This window comes from Natator depressus, chromosome 10 (assembly GCF_965152275.1).
Source record: "Natator depressus isolate rNatDep1 chromosome 10, rNatDep2.hap1, whole genome shotgun sequence".
Classification (NCBI taxonomy): Eukaryota; Metazoa; Chordata; order Testudines; family Cheloniidae; genus Natator; species Natator depressus.
The window spans coordinates 31,507,653-31,531,222 of record NC_134243.1 but is presented as its reverse complement, the minus strand read 5'-3'; the positions used below and the strand labels follow the sequence as shown (position 1 = coordinate 31,531,222).

The 23,570-nt window shown below is 51.1% G+C and overlaps 1 protein-coding gene across 2 annotated transcripts in view; it reads right to left on the bottom strand.

Annotated features, from left to right (window-relative positions):
* The window catches only part of PGAP6 (post-GPI attachment to proteins 6), a 46,068-nt gene that overhangs the window by 3,831 nt on the left and 18,667 nt on the right, over positions 1–23,570 (bottom strand). For both annotated transcript variants that reach the window (XM_074965631.1, XM_074965632.1), the window contains 9 exons: positions 21,130–21,337; positions 17,996–18,129; positions 17,266–17,531; positions 15,205–15,554; positions 8,350–8,443; positions 7,349–7,472; positions 5,253–5,389; positions 3,001–3,179; positions 1,488–1,634 (listed from right to left, as the gene is read on the bottom strand). In XM_074965631.1, the coding sequence (XP_074821732.1) occupies positions 1,488–1,634; positions 3,001–3,179; positions 5,253–5,389; positions 7,349–7,472; positions 8,350–8,443; positions 15,205–15,554; positions 17,266–17,531; positions 17,996–18,129; positions 21,130–21,337 (1,639 nt within the window). The remainder of the gene's footprint in view (positions 1–1,487; positions 1,635–3,000; positions 3,180–5,252; positions 5,390–7,348; positions 7,473–8,349; positions 8,444–15,204; positions 15,555–17,265; positions 17,532–17,995; positions 18,130–21,129; positions 21,338–23,570) is intronic.

Here is a 23,570-nt window from a genome sequence, read left to right as displayed (position 1 = left end):
TCAAACGCAGGGTCCCTGGAAGGGAGAATCCTGCAGAGAGGTGCCAGAATCTGGATGGGATACAACAGCACAGCATAAAAAACGCTGCCTGGGCCTGGGCCGAGAGAAGCGCCACACCCGCCCCACCAATGTGGCTCTGGAAGAGCCGGTTCAGTGCTAAGCAGCCCCTGATGCTGAGAAACTGGAGAGGGTCAGAGAAAAGCAACAGAAAATCTCTTTGGGGCAGGGATGGTCTTGGTGTTGTGTGTTTACACAGCAGGGCCTGGCCCAGGCTGGACTCCACAGCGCTTCCCCAACACAAATAGTCAGGAAGCTGCAGAAGCCGAGTTCTGAGGAGAGATTACAAGAGCTAAATCCACAGAATTTGGCTCAGTGAGGGCAAATAAAGGAGATGCGTAATAGTCTACAGCTAACTGAAGGGGGATGCCACGAAGGGGCTAGGGGTCTTCGACTATTAGCAGTCAATATGCCCAATGGCCTGTGATGGGATGTTAGATGGGGTGGGATCTGAGTTACTACAGAGAATTCTTTCCTGGGTGTCTGGCTGGTGAGTCTTGCCCACATGCTCAGGGTTTAGCTGATCGCCATATTTGGGGTTGGGAAGGAATTTTCCTCCAGGGCAGCTTGGCAGAGGCCCGGGGGTTTTTCGCCTTCCTCTGCAGCGTGGGGCACGGGTCACTTGCTGGAGGAGTCTCTGCACTTTGAAGTCTTTAAACCACGATTTGAGGAGTTCAATAGCTCAGACATAGGTTAGGGGTTTGTTACAGGAGTGGGTGGGTGAGATTCTGTGGCCTGCGTTGTGCAGGAGGTCAGACTAGATGATCATAATGGTCCCTTCTGACCTTAAAGTCTGTTATTCTATGATTCTACAAGGGCGCAGAGCAGCACACAACAGCGGGCATGGAGCCTGCAATGCTAGTCAGCTTTTGGCAAGCCATGTGCTGCTACGTCACCCCCGGCCTGATCCAAAGCCCAGTGATGTCAGTGGGAAACTATCCACTAATTACAGTGGCCTTTGACTTGCGCCCCAAGAGCACAGTGGCCTTTGCTCACTTGGACCAGTTAGTTATGGAAATAGGGCTCTCTCAAAATCTCCTTGGAATTTAAATGGAAAAGGCCACGCCCCAACACTGATGCAGGCTGCATGGCCCAGTGCTCAGGAAGCCAGGAAATGCCAGTGTTGCAGTTCAACATGAAGCCTTAGTGCTTGTCTGTATTAGAAATGTTGCACTGGCTTTTAAACTAAACTGATGTTGTGAAACCGATTCCCTTTTCTATAGGGCAGGACTTTGAATCATATGGAGGCACTAGAGGAGAACCCTTCCTTGTGGAATAACAGGAATGGAGAGTCTACAGCTGTAGGAGATGGGTTGGACTGGCTGGTAGACTGTGGAATTAAGAGCAGAACAACAGCCCTTGTGCTGATCCTTGAGTGTTTCACATTGCAGGGTGACTGGTGCTTTGTGCAGTGAATGCCCGTTACTCACGTATTTTAAGATTTTCTTCACTCGGGCCATACACAGGATCGTCACCCAAATGGCAACTACGGAGCCCAGGAAGTCGCAGTACTGCAGAGTGTCGTAATCCATGATGCACATCACAGCGACTCCTGGCTGGTCACACGCATGGTAGAACTAGAGGCAGGGAACAAGAAGAGCCAAGTGCAGCAGAAGGCTGACAAGCTCCTTTTTGGACGGAGTTGGTAGACAAATACAGAAGGCTCAGCCCTGGAGCTACGAGTACCTGAAGGGAAGGTCTCCTGGTGCCTTGTTGCAGGCATGGAGAGCATCTGCTTTTGAACTGCATTTGTTGGTGACAGGCCTGCCAAGGGCTGATGGGGAAGAAATGCTGGTTTCTCAACAGACTCGGCAGCCCATCTGCAAGTGCCTGGGACAGATCAGCCCCACATGACATCCCTGTTCAGGTCCCCCAGAGATCTTGCCAAGGGTTCCCCAGCTGAGAGGGGAAAGGGAGCACCTGATATTTCTAGTGTAAAAGAGTTGCAAAGCAAACAGGTTTTGAAGGCAGTGGAGGTTTTGCTCTGCAGTTCACCCATAGGGCCCAAGAATCGGGGTGGGGGGAGGGGAGGCTCGGCAACCTTGTTCTTTGGAGACTGCACTTTTTCAAGTCGTAGTAGCAGCACCCCCATTCCCCTTCTGCAGACCTCCTTGCCACCCTGCTCAGTCCTGACTAATGCCTCCCCTTCACCTCCTTGCAGAGATTCAGTTGCCTCATTGGCTTGTTGGGTTCCCTGCACTCAGTGGGGGAGGAACTAGGAACAGCACTGGGTGTATTCTCCAGGGCTCTGTCCCGATCTGCTGTGTGGAGTAGGGGAGTGGAGGGGTTGTTCTGCTTTACTTTAGATATAAGCCCTCTCATGGGCTAAGTGGAAGGTCCAGGCTCCAGGCCACTATTCCACCTAGCCAAGGCAGAGCGTGAGCTGTCACTGAGTGCAGTGTGGCTGCCCCCCAGGCCTGCATGGTCCATGTCTGCCTCAGCGCCCTACAGAGGGGTGCACCCAGTCACAGAGAGAATTGATCTCACAGGGAGACAGGGTAATTAACACACAAGATGAGCACCCCACCCCCGCACAGCTCTCCCATGGTTCCCATTGATCAGGCTCCAACTGGGATGCTAACATGACATTGGAAGTGGGAAGGCTGATGATATTTTTCATGCTAAGTTTTGGACTGAGCTGCAGCCCTGTCAGGTTCACCAGCACAGGCAGAGGGTTCACATGGGGCCGGGCATGTGTGTTTTAACAGGTCTGTTCTCCACTGGAGGTGCCCGGCTGATGGCAGTGAAGGTTCCCAAGAACGGTGCAGGCTATAGGAAGAGAGCACCCTCCTGCTAAGCCTCTCCCTCTCAGGTATAGAGAAGCAGGCTACAGGAGCCATCACTTTGAGGGTGGGGGTAGTGGAGTGGCTATAGCCTCTGCAGAGGGCCCAACACCCCGCACCAACTTGCTGCTGGGTGGCAAAGCAAACAGACATGACTTACCGTGGAGAAGAACATGGTGTAGGTGTAAACAGAGGCCTCAACCAGGTAGTAGCGATACAGAGCAACTGCAATGGCTGGCAGGAACATGAGGTTACTGAGAGTGAGCAGAAGGGTGGCCAGATTCTGTGAGCCGACAGACTGGGCTTTAGTGTTATCAGTGCAGCTCCATCCGCTCCAACCTGGAACACAGCAGAGAGAGGTTACAATGGCACATCACCAGGGCTTCCATAACATGCCAACAGCTGCCCAAGGATTACCTAGCAAAGGCACACACAACCCATCCCCACACGTGACAAATTCCATATCCCTCTCAAACTCCTCTCTCCATATTCTGTGGGTGACCGAATGCACTTGCTGCATTAGCCATCTGCCTATTCCCCTGCTCCTGCAACTCCAGGCTCTGTTGCAGCAGCTCAACCTGGCAGGGAATGGGGTGGGCTGCACCTTCAGGAAGGATGCCTCAGCTGGGGTCACAGTGATTCCAACAGGCAATGTGCATTGGCTGGCAGTAACAAGAGACAAATGGACACTAGACCTCTTCCTGCTCCTGGTGCTTAGCCAAGGGTCCCAGCTAACATGGCTCCAACTGCCCATCTGAAACCTTCAGCCAGTGACACTCCTGCTCTCAGCACGCCCCCAGCACACAGTGATGCGCTAGCCCCGGGAGGGTGCAGTCTCCAATTTACACTGGCACTGGCCCAGACCCCAAAGCCTGGGGAACATCCCAACAGCGCCTAACCCTTATTTTGGAGAGGTTTCCGTACTGCTCCTGTACAGTGGGGGATATCGGGGATGGCTGTAGATGGGCTGCAGTGGGTCTGTCAATCCCTCCTGGAGGTCAGGGCTCTCCATCTCCAGGCATTCTCAACTCGCTAAGCTATTTTTCAGACACAGTGATCAGTGGCTTGGGGCATGATGCTCTCCAGTGGCTGGGGACTCAAAGGGGGAGATTCCTACAAAGCCAGAGAACCAGGATTGTAAACCAATGCCACAGTTTACAGAGGAGGCTGTGTTCTCGCTCTAGGGCCACATGGCTGCAGCCAGACAGCCAGGAAGCAACTGGCTGGAATTTGAGGACAGCCAGGAGTTTTGGGCAAATAACACCTCTGTGACTGTGAGGAGCTTATGATTTTCTCAAGTTTGTCCAGAGCTGAAAGGATCTGTGAAGTAATTACTGTGAAACCCCAGACTGCAATGGGTTTGCCAGCCACTTGCTCTGAGGCATTTAGAGTCCCAGGTCCAGGAGTGTGGGTTAGTTTTGATTGGATGCCAGTTCTGTTGATTGACTGGATGGATGTCACTCTCCAGAACAGGTTTGTAGGGTGAACGTTCAGTTAGGAATTGCAGAGCTCGGGCCAACACTCTCCAGTATTCACAGGCCCTTCTGGGCCACTCATGGAAAGCAAACACAAAGGTCCAAGAAGTTCGTTTTGATGTGCCTGCATGTGTTCAGAAAAGACTTGGAGGTGTTCACCCAGCTCTGCAATTTAGGAGGAAAGTCTAGAAGCCCATCTGTGAATTCCAAGTGCTGATCTCAGCATAATAAAATGAATATTGTAGGGTAGGTAGGACCTACCCATGTCTCAGGAACTGGGCTAAGGTCTACAAGGACATGGCTCTATCCCATCCACGCTGCAACTCTTAGACATGTTGCAACAGTCAGGGAACAGGCACCCCCCTGATGGCTACACGGGGCCTAAACACACAGAGGCAACCAGCAAAGTCATCCTTCATCTTCCTTGGGCTATTTTCTGTTTGATACAGACTCACGGCTCATAAGGCCAAGAAACATGTAGGCGCTCTTTGTGGATCACTGCATTCTTAAGGGTGAGAGGCCTTTGTCTCACTGCCACTAGCCTGGCCCAGGAGTGCCTGCATTGCTGTCCTTTAGCGATGCCGCTGGAAGATCATGGTCCTGGAGCTACTTTCGTAAGGAAGGGGAAGTTGGGCCCAGACCAGCAAGCGCTGCAGCCAGAGGACCCTTCCCCAGCTGTTCCAAGCTGGAGGTGGCTGTTAGCTGCTGCAAGTGGGTTATTCCACTACTCTTCACTAGCACAGGGTCTCTGAGCACTGCCTGTGCAGGGGCTGCATGGGGAGCGGTGGTTTCACCCTACACTCTCCAGCTCCGGGAGCCCCTGGACTCCACTGCCTGCACGTCAGAGTCCCTACATAGGAAAGGGGAAGTTCTGCCTCAGGGTGGACATGCAGGCTTGCCGGAAGGCTAGCCCAGGCTCCGGAGAGAGGGGACTCACCAGCTTTACAGCTGCAGCCAGCGTAGAGGTAGCCATGTCTTCTCAGAAGACTGCACTGTCCATATGTCCCACAGTCGTCAAAGCAGGGGGTGAGGTATGTAGAGACAGTCACTTTGGCTTTCGCTTTATTACATTCCCTGCAGCCAGAGGAGATTTGACTGTCAAATGAGCCTGAATATGCAGAGGTGCCTGCTGCCGACAGAACTCCCTTTGATCCCCTCCCCAGGGTAACTGAGGCTAGTACACAGCTTGGAGCCCCTCCCGACACTGGGGCCAGGAGATCCTGGGGCTGATGTCACCCCGGCAGTCCCCCCCGTTCAGTGTGCTGGGCTCCCTGTGCTGCACTGCCAGTGACCTGATCTCCACTCGTAGATTTGCCCCTCTCCAGGGGTTGGAGGAATGCTGCAGGCAGCGAGCACCTCTCTGGGGAGCCAACCCTTCCCCTGCTGCGTGCTACGGAGCAGCCATAACAGCACCAACATGGCGTAAGTGGTGTGCCCAGGCCTCCAGAGCCTCATGGACCACAGTGATAAATGGGTGTGGGGAGGGTGTTTGTGGGGGCTCCTCAGAACTAGCAGGTTAGAGAAACCTCCCCCCTGGGTATCATGGAAGAGCCTGACCACCCAGCTGGCTTGTCTCTCCTGCCCCCTGGTCCGGGAACCCAATGCAGGACCAAACCCAACAGAGTACTTTTGAGGGCTCTGGACAATCTCCTGTGAAAGGTCTCTGAAAGCCCCCAGCAGCACATGAGATGGATGTAAACATTCCAGCACTGCCCCAACCCAGATACCTCCCACCTCAAACCACCTCCTGTTGTCACCCACAGAAGTGGAGTGGGAGGGGCACGGAGCACTTGGAGTGGGGGGGGGGGCATCCCATGGGGGTTGTCTTCCGTTGCCATACATATGGGACATGCGGGAGGGTTCTGGCCTGGCTGATGCTTAGCGACCTGCTCACTGGCCTGAATGGGTTCTTGAGTACCTTGGCCAAAGTGTTCAAACCTGGGGGCCTGAATCCATATTTAGACACCTGTATGGATGGGACCTGGGCTGGCAGGAGGTTCCAGCTAGGAGCTGTGAATGTGAAAGCCTGGTTGCAGGCCCCCAAGTTTGGGCATCTTGGCCTCGGTTCCTCTTTGATCCATGCTCACCCTTATTTGTTTCACACAGAATGTTTTGCTGTCGGCCAGAGAAAAGGACCTGGCTGGGACACTGATTGCTGAATGGGGCAGAGGGAGTTGATGAGGGCACAGGAGACAGACCGGTGAGCTGGCTGTATAAAAAGGAACATGAGCTAGGTAGGGTGAATGCTACCCCAGAGTGATGGGCTCAGCTGCCGGGCTCCCATCCTGTCCATCTGGGTAGAGCGATTGCTTCCTATTAACCTCATTTCCCTTCACCACCTGCACCCCCCACCTCTTCGGTCTCATCCCCTGTGTACGCTCTACTCCACTACGGGATCAGCACCAGATCAGGTAAATTTACACCAGAGAAGTGAAGCAGCTGCATGTCCTGTGCAGTCAGGGTTCAGCTGGCCAGAGAAAGTCACTGGACACCCTGAGGTCCACAGTCCTACCAGCCAGAAGAGTCAGTGCTCAGAGGCTGGGAGATGAGTTACCACTGAGGTGAAGCAGCACAGCCAGCCACCTGAACAGGCCTCACAGAGCACCGTGAGCCACCCTGGGGCAGAGTTTATTTGATGGTGATTGGATATTCCTGGCCTGCAGCTGCACTGTCCAACTCTCAGAGGAGAGACAGTGACTTCAGCATCTGCAGGGCTCAAATGATAGAGAAATGCTCTCAACCTAAGGCTGCAGAGGCCCCTGCGGAGCTGTTCGACAGCAGTTTTACTTTCATTTATAGCATGGCCGTTTGCAGCACCTGTCGGGTGAAAGCCAGGCTCCACGGCCACTGGGTAGGCAAGAACGCAAGCCAGCACCAGCCTCCACCACTGCCTCCTCCAGGTGAGAGCAAAGGGGCTTCGTGCCAGTGGCTTCATGATGCCAGGTGGCAGAGCGCAAGGCAGCGCAATGGTGCAGTTTGTCTGCGTGGTGAGGTTTGTCAAGGGGAGCTCCTGGCTAGCCATTGCACACTCACCCCTGGCCCTGTGGGCAGATTAGCTGCAGGGAAAGGAACCAGTTGTCAGTCTCTGGGTAGGGAATAATCAGCGTTGCTTCTGTGGAGGACGCAGTCACGTTCAGAGGGTAGCCCTGGAAAAAAGCTTCAGAGAAAAAGGGTGTTGTGCCATTGGTTACATGACGTGGCTAAGAACTCCCAGGAGCTCTGGAGCTTTGGCAGGAGGGGGAAAGGAAAGAGACAAGACCCATAGAAATACCAGGCTGAGACTAATCCCCTGAGCTGTGGAGCATCGGAGTTACATTCCCCACAGCAGCCTGATCTCTCCATGATTGGCCCTCCTGAGATCAGAGCATACCAGGGAGCCAGCCTTCATGACCAGGGAGTAGGGGCAATGGGAAAAGCCCAGACCCTACACCCCAGCACTCTCCAAGGCCCCGGCCCCACTAGGGACAGTGTCAAAAGATCCCCACTGGTTCAGCTCCACTGGTCCTTGCAGCACTGGGAGCCCAGGTGCAGCTGGGCTGGGGCGTCTTTGCTGTATGACATAGTGTGATGTTACCCTGCTCACAGCAGGATGAGTAAGGGCTTAAATCACCACCAGCAGCCGGCTACTCACTGCACCAGTGCTCCCATCGCAGCTAACTCCGGTGCCGCTCAGTGCTCCGCAGTGAGAGCAGGATCTCGGCAGTTCCCTCAGCTCCCTCAGGACTGAACAAGGTCCATAGAGCCCCAGCATAGCAACTACACCCATTCCGCCAGCAGGAGGCTGGGCAGCAGCAGTGGCAACAGCATCTCCCCCTTACCTTGCTAGCACAGGCAGCTTCTTCCACAGGGACCCTTTATAACCAGGGGCCAAGGTTTGGAGAGGATGGTTCAGGCTGAAACAGACCATCACTATCAAATAGGAGCTGACGTGCTGCCCTGCTCCAGCACCAGCCACAAGACCATGCTGCCAGAACCCTAATGTTACACCAGGAATACAAGCAGAGCCCAGAGGTGGGTGCCAATGATGCCCGTACCTGTGCTGCAGTTCTGTGTGGTATTGAGGGTCAGCACTGGAGAGGCAGCACTCATGCACGCGAACACACTAGCATTGCCTATGCTTAGGGATGTCTGTGGAAACAAAACACACAAGATCTGAAAAAACATTAAGCTGACCCGTCCTCCTAAAGTCACCCTGCCCCAACACACCACACATTACCACCACCCCCTGCTATTACCCAGCCCCTCCCCACAACATTACCCGGCTATATCACTTCATACCTCCCCACATCCCCTAAACAGAGCGTTTGGCATCAGAGAGTGTAGAACAAACCCATCTGGCAACACTTCACTGCTCTCTGGGCAAGCCAGGCTGGGGCACAGGTAGTGACTCTACCAAAGAGACCTAGAGGCGAATGGCAGACACCAATGATTTTGCTGACTTAATATTCCCGCTCTACACACATGCACATCATACATCATTTGAAAGCTTATTATGTCTGCTTTAAGAGGAGGTATGGTGGGGATCTGTCATGTGGTGCTGTTACCACAGAGATGACACCATCATCAAGTTAACATGACCACTTTGAATTTTTTCATTTGTTTCTGTTAGTTTAACGACTATGTATCATTTCAAGACATAAAATTTGATTTCTTTGTGACTCAAAAGCATCACAACAAACCAGAATCCTTGCAACAATTTTCTCAACAGTCTGTTTGTAGGCATCCCAATCAGCTTTAGCAAAATTCCATCGTATTGCCTGGTTTGGAAGAAACACAGGAATGTCGATGCCTACATAGATCACTATAGGCCTATGTTGGCTGTTCAGAAATGCCAGTAGTACTTCACATGATGCAATGAGAGTGTTACCACCTTGGTCTTTAGACACAACTGTTAGGTCTGGATTGTACCCATGTTGCCAGTGGCTTGAATGGAATATTGATCATCGTTTTAGCACATAAATGAATTGTAAGTCTTTATGCAGACATCCAGTCCATGAGATCTTTGCCATCGGTTTCCTTTGTTTTATAGCCCCACTTAGTGTGGCGACTATTAAAATCACCTGCATAGATGTATGGAATACTCTGGTTTTGGCCATCTTGTGCTAGGGGCTTTATAGACATTGGTAATATGGAGCTCCCCTACTTTGATAATTGTGGTAAATGTGATCTCCTCTTTGGTTGGTGGAATACCATTAAAATCTGTGATGGTGTCCTTGATGTATATTGCCAAGCCACATTTAAGATAATTGCAAGTCATTAGGTTGTATCCATAGATAAGGTAGTGCCTAGCCTGTTGGTCATTACTAACATGGGTCTCTTGCAACATGAGGATATCAATGAAAAAAGGGAAGGCTGCAGGCCCTGATAGTATTCCGCCAGAATTCCTCCACCATCTCAACCCTAAAGGACTTCAAAGGCTAGCAACATTGTAGTCTGCTACCTTAAGGATAGTACAGATCCCTGAAACATGGCGGGAGAAAATGGTAATTACCATTCCAAAGCCTGGAAAGCCCACCGATGAAGCAGGAAGCTATAGGCCAATTTCTCTACTATACATGACCTATAAACTTCTTGAATGTATCAGCCTCAAAAGAATATGCCCTTTTACTGAGCCAATTATCCCTGTCAAATAGGCAGGCTTCCAGCCAAAACGTAGTTGCTGTGACCAAGTTTGCCAATCACAACTCACATTGAGGCTGGCTATCAAAAAAACCCTAAAGACTGGCACCATATTTGTCAACCTTTCATCTGCGTATGGATTAAAGGCCTGATGCCAAAACTTGCTAAAATTATACCTTGCTACCAAACACTTCTGTGGATCATGCTGAGTAACTGATGCCTACGGGAGTACATGTATAATAAGACCAGCTCACCCCGTATCATAAACAACGGGCTACCACAAGGCTCTGTACTTGCTCCAACCCTTTTTACTGTTTACATAAGTGACATGCCTCCAAAATTTGGATATGCATATGATCTTGCGATGACAATCCAAGTATCAAACCTCCATGACACTGAGAAAGCAGTAACTGAGGACCTCCAAACTGTGGAACAGTACTCCTGGAAATAGAGGCTCATACCAAACCCTGGGAAAACAATAGTAAGCGCATTTCATCTTGATAATAGAAGTGCCAAAAACACACTGAAAGTAGCTTTCTGTGGTAAAAATGTGCAACATGATTACACTCCAACATATCTTGGAGTGAAACTCGACCACACCCTCACCTTCCATGATCATCTTGAGAAGGTAACTGCAAAGGTAAAAACAAGAGCCAACATAATCCAGAAACTAGCAGGTACAACCTGGGATGCATCTGCAATAGCACTTGTATATTCAGTAGTTGAATATTGTGCACTGGTATGGAGCAGATACAGCCACAGGTGACTTGTGGATACCCAGCTGAATACAGTGATGCGATGCACCATGGGAACCCTTAAGTCAGCTCCAACCCCATGGCTATCTGTTCTAACATTGCTCCCCCACTGATATGCTGAATTGCTGCGACATTCCGCAAAGCTCAGCGAATCCAAGAAAACAGACATCTTCCTATCCACCAAGACCTTGACAACATCCCCTTGCAATGTTTTAAGTCCCGCAAGTCTTTCTGGGAACATTCATTTAGTCTCATGCAATCAGGCTACGGACAGAAGGAGGCTTGTAAAGCAGATTGGGCTAAACAAGACTTTAAAAATAAGCACCTTGTGCCGAATCCCACACAGATGACCTTCCATCGTCATCTTGGTCAACGCTGAACCAAATCCAAACCAATCATGATAGATGTGGACATCTAATGCACAAATGGAAAATCAAGGACTCCCCAGCATGGGAGTGTGGTCCCCCAAGACAGACCATCAAAAATATCACTAACTACTGCCCAATTTATAAATAAGAAGGAGGCATTATTGCAATAAATTCTGCTACTCCTGATGTAGCCATTTGGCTCAATCAACTTCAGGTGAAATTGTAGTTGCTGCTCTACACCAGCCACACAAAAGAAGATGACGACTCCTCCAAATTCCACTGAAAGAACCAGGAGTCTGACACACAGCAAATGCCCAAGATTCAAAAGGCACTGTGTACTTCTTCAGGGCCTGCCTGAAGTAAAGAAACATGGTAGCATGGCACACTGTGTATGAGCGTAGGCGATGTTTCCAATCATCCTCTCACTCTGCACGGACATTCAGAAGTAGTATCTGCATAACCTGGAGAAAATTATCCCAGAATTTGAGTGCAGGCAGCTTGGCATATTCCCTTATCGGATATCCCTCCAGTAGTGGTAGCATGTGCTGAGTCACAGCATCATCTCTTTAACAGCATGTTGTGGGGACTCAGTATCCTCAGTCTCAAACACCTTTTGAGCATCAGCCAACATTTGCCAGACAAATGCTGGAACTACAGGACTACCTCCTCCTTGCTCACACCACTGAACAAATTAATAAAGTTCCAGAGCACTCAGGGCCTCAAATACTAGAAGCAAGCCACGTAAAGCATGACTGAATTGCTTACCAGCAAGCATTTGAGCTGCAGTACAAGCTGCATATACATCAGAATCAACAAGGTGGTCTCGCAATGCTGTGTTTCCCCAAAATTTCCCAGTACATGCACTAAAGCAGCATGGGGTGTGAAAAGCACCCAGAAAAATCACAGTGATATCAAGTTCATTTGGGAGAGTCCATTTCACTTGCTGAGCAACAGCATTCAGCTGCTGATACATGGTCTGAATGGCATACTGCTGTCATTTCCTTACATTTCAGCATTGTAGGATAGATTGTGGCCATGTCAGCTGGTTTGGCCTCCACAATAGGTATATATGAAACTACTGTGTAGGTGCTCTTCTTTGTTGCAAGCTTGTGGTTGAAACCAGGCCAAAATGGAACCACCTCTTCGTCTATCAATCAGCCAAAGGAGAAACTCCTGCACCAACTGGAGCACAAAAGTAGCTGACCTCTGAACTACAATTACCTGGCTTTGGATCACATTCCCAGGCTTTCACTTTGGCTATTTCAGACCGAAAGATTGAAGCAGCATTATACAAAATCACTTGTTCACTGGAAAGCTGTTGATCGGGCTCATTCACCAGAAGAACATCCATAAAACATTTGGATGACTTAATTTCCTGTTTCAGATTACTAGCAGCTTGGATAGCATCAGCTAATGTTACTGCAGTGCACAGAACAATGGTAGACTTGCCTTGTCCATGCTGTGCATGAAATGAAGTGCAGAATCATCGTGTTTTTTCTAATCTTGCCTGTAATTTGCTACTGGAACAGTTTACAGTTTCGACATCCGAGGAAAGTAGGGCTCTATATCTTTGTAGCAGCTTGGACAGGAAAAGAGACTTCTTGTTAGACAATGATATTATGTACATCTCTTCAATCAGCTGATAAAATAAGGTGACTGTATTGTTGCAGTGTAACTGGATAGTTTTGCTTTAAGATTCACTTTACTCAAGTAAGAAGAAAGGCATATTGAGTGACAAACTGCATCCTTAGCAATCAAGTCTTCCACAGATATTCTTTGCAACATGTCACCATCTCTGCTTTGAAGTGCTGCCTCCCTTAGCATGGTTGCTCTCTTGTATGCTTCTATTTTATGAAGTTTCTTATCTTTTTTGTGTGGTTTTCTCAAGCAAACAATGCAACCGGACCTGTCGCTGGAAGATGGGCTTGCTCCGATGGTTATAGACGCAGATGAACATGACGCTTTATCATCAGCTTCAGTGTCTATTTTCTTTCCTGGGTTCAATACAACTCTGCTGGTGTGCCAAAATTGACTCATGTCTCCATTTCTGAAAGCAACCCCTGTGATAGAGTATTGGCAGCAAATCCTCTACACTAGAAAACTCATGCAGAGGCCGCCAACACAATTACTCTCTCCTGGAGTCAGCTGCCAGCGTCACAGAATTGTGTTTGGCACTGGTGGCTTTTGACAGTCTTGCATTCTTTTGATTTTCTTGAAACACAAAACATTTTTCAAAGTTTGCGGAGAGCCTTTTTCTCTTTGATGTAAACTTTAAGGGGCTAGTATCCTCCGTGTCTTTATACACTTAACTTCCCTGTAGAGGTAAAATTCCCAAAGCATATTGTTTGCATTCCCATCCCCACTACTACTACTTGTCATTTTGTACAAGTACACAAACTTGTGCTAAATTAAATCAAAATTGCCATTTTTGTTCAGTGAGCACTTTGATTGAAGCCGAGTATGAAGCTGTGTATTGTCATCTCTAACACTAATACTGACCTGTGCATAAGCACCACTGAATTAAAAAGCTAGTTTCTCCAATAGCTAGAACAACAGCTAGTACTGCATCCGTGGGCAATTCAAATTAAAACCTTCTACCAGGCAGACTAAATGTTATACTGTACGCACAAAAGCTTACAAATGGAGAAGCATTACTTTAGGAATTCATGTATATTTATATCTACCCACTATGCAATACAAACTGTGGGCATGCAATCTACTGCTACACAACCTTCAGCGAGAGACTGATCCGGTCAGCAAATTTCAGCTGAAAATATAGAAAACTATTATAATCACTTGTGATATACTTTGACAATTAAGAACGTGCAATGTGAAAACATTTCATGTCAGCATGTTGGAAAATATTGATATTTGCTCTTTTTTCCACATGCTAAACAGCTTCATCATTTCTGGGGGAAAAAAAATTGGCCATGCAACACCAATAAAAATCTTTTAATATACTGTCATTTGGTAGCTTTGACCAATAAACACCACATTATGGTGTTGTAATTAACAGTAAAAGCTGTAGTCAGTCATGTTGCAGTGTTTCTGGAACTGCAAACATTACACGCATTTTGGGTACCACTGCTTCACCTCATCTACAGGCTTACAGAACCACCTGACAGCTCCCCATCTTACCTCATCTAAATGTACTTAATAATAAATTATGTCTGTGTACAGAGGGTGGGTACATTAAACTCCAAAAATATGGTCCTTTTTGGAGAACTGCCACATGCCAACCAGTCATGGTTCCCAGAGACTGCTCTCACCCCCAGTGCACCAGAGCAAGAGGTGAAACTAACCTGCTTGGAGCATTAGGAAGGTTTCTAGTCCGGTGCTGCTAGTTATACAGCATGCACTGCAGTGCACGTATTACATGCTCATTGAAGGCTCACAAGTCGCTGCCCAAGTCATTCATCAACATATCAGGGTGAAGCGCCCCAGGAGGGGAACAGGGGGTGGATCTGACTTCCCAACACAGGCTGTTCACTCTAGCATATTGTTTTGCCAGGTCACAGGCATGGAGAAATACATTTTAGTTCCCATCACCCAACAGAGAGGCTGTGACTTCCCAAGGTCCTAGCAGAGCAGGGACTTGAACCAAAATGTCTCAAGTCCCAGGCCAATGTCTTAACTACTGGATCATCCTTCCTCCCTTGCTAATGTGAGCAGCCCCCTGCTTCTCTCAGCTGTTTGGGAGGCTCTGCAACCTGGGGTTTTCAGTGATGGCTGGGCTAGGGCTGTTGTGAAAGCTCAGGTTCTTTCCCACTGCCTCTCCACAGGCTGGGCTTTTCTGCTCTGCTGTGACTAAGAGACACTGACTAAATAACAGTTCCTGGCCCCCCAGTCAGGGCACTTTTCTCCCCCGCAGATCCAGAGCCAGCTGGCAGGACATGCTAGATACAGAAGGGCAGATCTGTAAAATTCTTTATGAAACTGAAAGATGAAAAGCAATGCATAGGGAGGTTCTCCTGCAGCTCTCTAGCTCCCCACCAACTCCCGGCCTCCCCAGGCCTGCCCCTGCAGCTCTGATAGCACCTATATTCCCCAGGCGGCTCACGACCAGTGTATGTGCATGCATGGCAGGGCAATTATAGAGAGAAGATGCCAACACAAAGGCAACAGCTTACATGGGAGCACACTGTACCTCGTTCAGCAGCAGGTTCACCACCAGGGTGCCTCCACTGTCCATGCCAGTATTCAAGTTGAAGAGGAGAAGCGTGGGGAATTCAGAGTGGACAGGAATGCTGGGCCCATTTATGACTCTGAACCTCACAGAGGCAACATCCAGGTCCTCACGGATGACGGGCTGATTCTGGAGGCAGAAGGTCCCTGGGTCGGATGCATTGTTTGCAGCACCCACTGCGGGTAGAGTGGTGTTCCCCAACATTCCCGGGGTGCTGACATTGGGACCCCCGCCCAGGGCTGGAGTGCTCTGGCTCTGATTCAGGCTGTTGTAGAAGTTAAGGAATGAATTGGTGCTTCCCGGCTTGCAAGCTGCAGAGCAACGAGGAAAGGTTAGCGTGGCCAAGACCAGCAGGGGCACACCGCTCATTGGAACTGGAGGACTTTGCTTAGGGGGATGCAAGGCCTTCAGCTCATAGGACTGCGAAGCAAAACAGTTTGATCCTGAGGCCAGGGCTGGAAACCAGGCCTCACCCCTCTAGATGGCTGAGACTTGTAGGGGTGCACACACTAAGTGGGTGAGATGCCTAGACTCCCCCTCTTCACATGGCCAGGGAGCAATTCCAGTTATTTGAGTGACAGGGACAGGACCTGGTCACTATTACAGCAGTTTTAGACACACAAGCCCTGGCAGTGTCCATGCACAGGCAAGGTACCTAGGGTAGGGAGTCGCTGACACCTCTCATTGTCTGCTAACATCACCTGGGTACAGGGGGCATGGGGCACCCGCACTAACTGCTGCCACACGAGAATGGGGCACTAGCTCTGGTCGTCTCATAACTGCTCCATGTACATAAGGTACCAGAGCTTCCCCTGGGCCTGGTTATGCTGCTGCACTGGGGGGGGGTGAGGGATGGGAGTTAAATCTGCCTTGAGCCCAGTTACAGAACCAGGAATAAACCCTGAAGTGCGGGGGCACAATCTGAACTGTGACACTCAGTGCTCCACTTGCTTTGGCAGCAGGTCACCACAACCAGGTACTCACCAAAAAAAAAAAAAACCAGTTTTTCCACTGAATGCATCCGATGAAGTGAGCTGTAGCTCACTAAAGCTTATGCTCAAATAAATTTGTTAGTCTCTAAGGTGCCACAAGTACTCCTTTTCTTTTTGTGAATACAGACTAACACGGCTGCTACTCTGAAACCAGGTACTCACAGGGGCCAAAGTGCCCCATTACTGAGCTCAGCTCCTTCCCTGACCCCCACCCCACAAGCTCTGTTTTCTGCAGCAGCTAGAGACACTGCTTCCCTATGAGCACCCACGGTTATGCTCTTTTGCCTCGAGAGCCCACCAGAAGGCAGAGCCCCCAGAGCCCTCTTATCCGTTGGGAGAAGAACATTTCTAAAAGCTAATTTGTTAAGAACTTTCCAAGGATCAGATAAACTCCCCAAAGTGAAACCCAGCTCTGAGAGCCAAACGAGTCTTGGGCACCCAATACGCCACTGGCCTGCCCCACATCGCTCAGAGACCAGGCTCACTGCAGAGCCTCCAAACAGCCAGCAGATGGTTATTGCCTCAGTACTGAAGGGGAGAGGCTGCCTCTCTCACTGCAGTGCCCTGAGCTAGCCTCTGCTGCCCCAATGGCCTTTTAAGAAGTCTGTGGCTCAGAAACCCTGGGCTCTTTTGAATTCCCAACACAGGCCTGCTCCGCCCAACAGAATCAGCTGTAAGCAGGCAGCAGAGAGGCCTTGCAGCCAGTGGTCAATCATTTAACAAGCAGCAGCACACACAAGGCACAACTGGATCCCAGCCTCCTGGAAAGCTTGACTGGCCTAGCCATGCCAGGCAGCAGGGATATGGGGGACAGCGACCCACACGACTACGTCCAGTCACACGGTATAGGCTGCCCCCTCAAGACATGGGGCTTGTCCCACCTCTGTTTCCTCCCCCCCATCCCAATTTACACCCCTAGAAAGGGCACAGGAGCAAGCCAGCCTGTGCTGGTGAAAGCGCAGTGGAGACAGGGCAGACTGATGTGCACACTGGCCCTTCCCCACATGGCTGGCAGCATCCAAGAGCACACCTGTGAAGGAGGCAATCATCTCAAAGGAGACGCTGGCGTTGTCGGTGCCCAGATTCTCTGCCATGATCTGCAGCCACTTCTCCCACGGGGGCGAATGGAGGACCAGGCTGCAATCCACTGTCTCTTTGCAGCTGAGGGTTTTCTGGAAGGACTGCGGCAGCATGATGGAGCCCAGCACGACCCGTATGGCACATGCCTTTGTGCTGTTCACCACACAGCTCCGCAGTGTGAACTGCATCGTGGCAGTGTACTCGGGGATGAAGACCCTGCAGGAATGGGAGCCATCAACACCTCAACGCCTGCCTGAACACAAGCCACCCTGGGGCACTAAGGGCGGAGAAGGTCCGTAGCCCTAAAAAGTGAAACCCTCCCAGGGTGAGTCAAGAGGGGCTTTGGAGCCCAGCACAAGGTCACTCTGGTTTGTATTGCTACAGTCCTGTCCAGGATAGTGCATTGTAATGTGTAACTGTCTCTCTAAAAACACCAGGAAGGAGTTTGTCTTTCCCCTCCTTGAGGGAGTGGGGCCCCATTTAGTACAAACCCCCACCCCCAGCCCCCCGATAGACCCTTTGGTTCCAGGGGAACTATCACAGCTCTAGCTCGCTCCAAGATGCAAGGCAGTCAAGGGCCCTCCGTGAGATTCGTGCACAGCTCTACTAGGCCAGCACCTATGGGAGAATAAAGGCCCCACCCACAGCGCCACGCAATCTCTACTGTCACGCTCACTTACTTGACATGCAGTGGTCTAGCAGGCGAGGCAATGGTTTGCTGCAAGGGAGTGTCCGGTTCCAGGACAGGGATATCAACAAGTCTCAGCACAAACATGTCCGGCTGGAATATATAGGCGCATGGAGTGGAGAAACCCTGCAGGGAGAGCAGGAAGGCAGCTTAGCATCAGCCACCAGGGAACACCAATCCAAAAACTGCTTTGTTGGGCTAAAGATCAGCCAGTGAAGAGCCCAGCTATAAGCAAGGGACCAGCACCCACTGCCAGTCCTTCCTGACTCCCAACTAGTGCTCTCCTTCCCCAGCCATTGCCTGCTCGCACAGCGACACCCGAGCCCAGGGGTTCTCAAACTGGGGGTTGGGACCCCTCAGGGGGTCGCAAGATTCCTACGTGGGGGGTCACAAGCTGTCAGCCTCCATCCCAAATCCTGCTTTGCCTCCAGCATTTATAATGGTGTTAAATATATAAAAAACTATTTTTAATTTATAAGGTGGGGGGGATCGCACTCAGAGGCTTGCTCTATGAAAGGGGTCACCAGTACAGAAGTTTGAGAACCACTGCTCTAGCCCAAGCAGTGGCAGTACAGCTGGTCTGTCTGAAGGTGCATCTCACTGTGCTCCATTACTCAGTGCTACACACCCACCTACCCCCAGCACATGCCCCATTCTCCTCTGAAAATCCACATCTCCCGCACCACAACCATGCCCCAATGCCTCCAGTCACCTCTCTGCAGTACTTCTGCCTGCTAACCGTGCGGCACTGCACATGGGGTATGCATGTGGGTCCCTCGCCTGAGCAGCAGGTGTCCCACACAGCAGAGCACTCCATTCAGGCTGACTCAAGTAAGCAGGGATCCTTGACTCTAACGAATACCAAGGATTACTGCTCCTGGAATTGCCCCACATTCGACCCGTTCTCATTCCAGTGGACGCAGCCCCAGAGCCACATGCTGCCCCACAGGCTCAGCCTGTGTCAGAGCAGCACGCACACCCAGCAGGCCAATCCGACACACACCCAGCTCCTGCTGGAGCCTTTGGGGCAGAAAAGAGTGTCGGGAGCAGATACTGGGCAGCATATCACACAGTATCTTCGCTTTCCTCGGTGGAGTTCCTGTGACATGAAGAGCTTCAGCGAGAGAGGACTAAAAGGCGGAAAGGAAGAGAAAAGGTGGAAGAGGTGAGGTGCCAAGTGGATCACGGGATGCTGGCAACCATGCCAGGGAGGTGGCATGGTATGGGGAGACAGCGCAACAGGCACCGAGTCCCCAACACCCATTTCAACAAGAGAATCTGACTCAGTCCAGAGACAGTGAGGAGCAAGCATCTCCCAGCAGGTGGCAAACTCAGTGTGGGCCACTGGTTCTCCAGACACAGGCAGTCTTCCAGTCTGACTCCATCAAGGAGCAGAGCCCATTAGGTGAGGAGGATAAGGGAAGATTGAAAAAATTGGGTTTGTTTAGTCTGGAGAAGAGAAGACTGAGAGGGGACATGATAACAGTTTTCAAGTGCATAAAAGGTTGTTACAAGGAGGAGAGAGAAAAATTGTTCTTCTTAACCTCCGAGGATAGGACAAGAAGCAATGGGCTTAAATTGCAGCAAGGGCGGTTTAGGTTGGACATTAGGAAAAACATCCTAACTGTCTGAGTGATTAAGCACTGGAATAAATTGCCGAGGGAGGTTGTGGAATCTTCTTCATTGGGGATTTTTAAGAGCAGGTTAGACAAACACCTGCCAGGGAGATCTAGATAATACTTAGTCCTGCCTTGAGTGCAGGGAACTGGAATAGATGACCTCTCGAGGTCCCTTCCAGTTCTATGATAATTCTATGATTCCATTATGCCCTACGGGGAGCCTACAGGAGGAGGCAGAGTGAGCTCCCGGTAGGCGTGCCAGAGCAGATTGGAATCTGGATTCCTCCAGCAGCCAGTCTGTACTCATGGAACCTCTGTGCCTAGCACATGCCATAAGAACGCCCCGAACGGCTCAGAACCGTAACCAGCCAACATGGGCCTGCAGATACCCTGGCCTCTCCTACAGTTACACAGAGCAGCCCTGATGCCACCTGCCCCCATCCCCTCAGGGTACCTCTCCCTGGTGGAAGGCTCTACCCAGATGCCTCCCTAGGGCAGTGTCTCTGGACCCGACTCTCTCAGGGTAGAGCCAGGAGAATGGTGGAATTTCTCAAGTCAGTCTCTGGACAATAGGCTTAATCATGTGGCATTGGCTACATTTTTCAAGCCCCTCCCCAGTGAATGTCCCCTTGGTATCTGCAGCCAGTCTGGCTCCAGCAAAAACTGTCTATCCCTCCTGGGGGAGTCAGATACCAAAGCCAGAATGGACCACTGTGATCATCTAGTCCAAGGGTTCTCCCACTTCTCACAACAAAAATTATTACACAACCCCAGGAAGAGGGGCCCGAAGCCTGAGCCCACCCAAGCCCTGCTGCCCTAAGTGTGTGTGGGGGGGGCAAAGCATGAGCCCCAACACCCCAGGTAGGGGGGTCAAAGCAGAAGCCCAAGGGCTTCAGCCCCAGGTAGGAGGCCTGTAACCTGAGTCCTGCCACCCAGAGCTGAAGCCCTCAGGCTTTGGCCTCAGCCCTGGGGCCCACCAAGTCTAAGCCAGCCCTGGCAACCCCATTAAAATGGGGTCACGAACCACAGTTTGAGAACTGCTGACTAGTCTGACCTCTTGTAGAACACAGGCCAGAAAACTACGCCACAATAATCCCTAGAGCAGATCTTCTAGAAAATCACCTCCCCGCAGAAGCAGAGGGGTGTAGCTCCCAAAAAGCCTTTTGCTGTATTGTCTGGCTTCCCAGTGGAGGGGGCACCATCTCACAGCCTGGCTGGATGCCAACTGGGCTCCCACTTACCACGGGAACATAGACATGGGCCAAGCATGCATGGACAGCTCAGAGAGTTCCATCCCCATGCAGCCCCTCTCCCACATCTCAGCTGCAAACTCTGGGAACCCAGGGTTGGCAGAGTGACTCTCCTGTGGCTGGAATGCCATTCCATGCCCAACCGCACAGCCATAGTGAATGGTTATCTCCATTCCTCACTAGGGGCAAGGGCTTCCCTTGCTGGGGACTTTGTACTGGTGAAAGGATTCTGCACTCATGCCCCTTGTAGCCCTTACCTGCACTTCGATCTTGCCTGCAGCCTGAGGCAGGTGAGCAGCGATGAACCAGTCTCCAGCAGCTGGGGTGGTGATGTTCACAAAGGTGCTGTTCTGCAGGGTGATGCTCAGAGTCATGGTCAGGTTGTAGGATGGGCGGACAGTCGCGTTTGAGGGAAACTGGGTGCCCAGTGGGTTAATGACGGGAGGGGCTCCATAACGGAAGTGGCTGCAAGATAAAGCAGGGAAGGATGCACATAAAATGCCATGCCCACCCTCCAATAGCACGAGCACCTACAGCAACAGCGAGGCTGGACTGGATCAACTGGGGAGCAAAAAGGAGGCAGCAGCCTGGTCCCAAGGAGAGCTGCAGGCTGGACTCCAGATGTTGCCTTGCCCCCCTCCCACTCTTGACCTGCCGGCAAATCCTCCCGAGGAAAAGAAAGTGGGAACATTTCATTGGCCTGGAAAATAATTAAAGTAGCAGAATGTGCTCAAGGGGTCTGAACTTAGGAATCACCTTCCCTTCCAGCCACCAATGTACTCAGTGTGCAAACCAACATGGGGGTGACTTTTCAGCCAGCGCAGGACAGAGATCAGAGCAAGAGAACAACCAGCATGTGTCCCCAGCACCAAGAGAAGGTGGGTCCAGACACCGGTGACTGATTAAATTCAAGCAGCCACAGGCAGGAAGTTGGGCTGCAGCAGCAAAGGGACATAGGAATTGCCAGGCTGAATCAGACCCAAGATCCACCTAGTTCAGTATCTGGTCTCAGACAACGGCCAGCACCAGATACTTCAAAGGAAGGTGCAAGAACCCTGCAGTCCCACTGTGGGATAACATGCTTCCCTTAGAAGTCTCCTCCTAGCCCTAGTAGAAGATGGCTTGAGCCCTAATGTGGGAGGGTTTATAGTCCTTCCAAAACGATAACAACTGGATATTCTCATTACTCATTAAGTGTCCAATTCCTCTCTGAATCTTGCTAAGTTCTGGGCCTCAACAAAACTCTGTGGTGATTACCTGCTGTATAAAAGGGCATTTCCTTTATCAGTGTTGAATTTGTTCCCTTTTAAAGTCATTGACTGTCCCCTTGTTCTAGTGTTAGCAAACAGGAAGAACAGACACTCCCAATCTATCACCTCTAGACAATTATTTGACTGAGTTACAGCACCTTTTATCCCTCTCCTCTCTAAGGGAACAATCTCAGTCATTTCAATCTCTCTTCCCAGCCTCAATCATTCACGCTGCTCTTCTCTGAACCTCTCTAATTCTGCAGTTTCCTTTTTCAGATCAGGTGGCCAGTCCTGCCCACGGGATTCCAGCGGCAGCCACACCATTTGCTACAGAATGGCATCACCATATGCCAGCAATGTGGGCAGGAGGGCTTTACCCACAGGGTGCTTGGGAAGAGGGAGCTAAGTGGCAAATCAATGTCAGAAATAAGTGGGGCACTAGGGATGCATTCAGTATGGAGTGCAGGAGGGAGCTGCGTGCATTTCAGGGGGAGAACAGCAGAGTGCAGTTAGAGCTGGGTCCAAGGGCATGGGGAAACTCAGCAACCAGCACCACTCCCTGCCTCTGAGAGAGCAAGCTGCAAGGGACCATACCCAAGGCACTTTGCCAGGCCCCAAGAAAGGATAAGTCCATGTTTATGCTACAAAATTAAGTCTACCTAACTTATGTCAGCATGCAGCCGCCGTAGTAATCACATTGCCTGTGCGTGTCTACACTTCGTTCCTTGTGTCAGCAGTGCGCATCCTCACCAGGAGCACTAGTATCAATTGTACTGTCAGCGTGGGGCAGTGTGGGATGGCTCCTGAAAGCCAGTATGAGTTGACATAAGCAACGCAGCATCTACACCAGAGGTCCTCAAACTGTGGGGCACACCCCCCTAGGGAGGCATGGAGGAAGATCCAGGGGTTACAGTGGGGCCCAGACCAGCCCCCACGGGGTGGAGGGAAAGGGGAGGGAGCACCACCCAGCCCTTCCCCAGCCCCCAGCTCTGCTCTGGTCCCACCCCCAGCCAGGTTCCCGACCCCACTCCCAGTCTCAACCACTGGCTGTGACTATGTTCCCAACCTGGGGACGAGGCTGGGGGTAGGGCCTGGAGTGGAGCGGCATCTGGCCAGAGGCTCAGCTGCTGGTCCCCACCGCAGCCTGGCTGTGGCTCCAATCCCACCCCCAGCCTCGGCCCCTGGCCGCAGCCCCACTCCCGGACCCGGACCCAGACCCACCTCCAGCTGCGGCCTCAGCCTCTGTCCCTTTACCTCGTCCACATTCCCCCCGCTCGAGCCACGGCCCCAGTCCCGGCCCCAACAGGGCATGGACAATGGGGGAAGGGAGGAGTGCAACCTTCAAAAGTTTGGGGACCGCTGGTCTACACTCACACTGCATCAACTTACCTCCATCAACTTTGACTCTGTCACTCATGGACGTGGAGTTATTAAATCAGCGCAGCGGG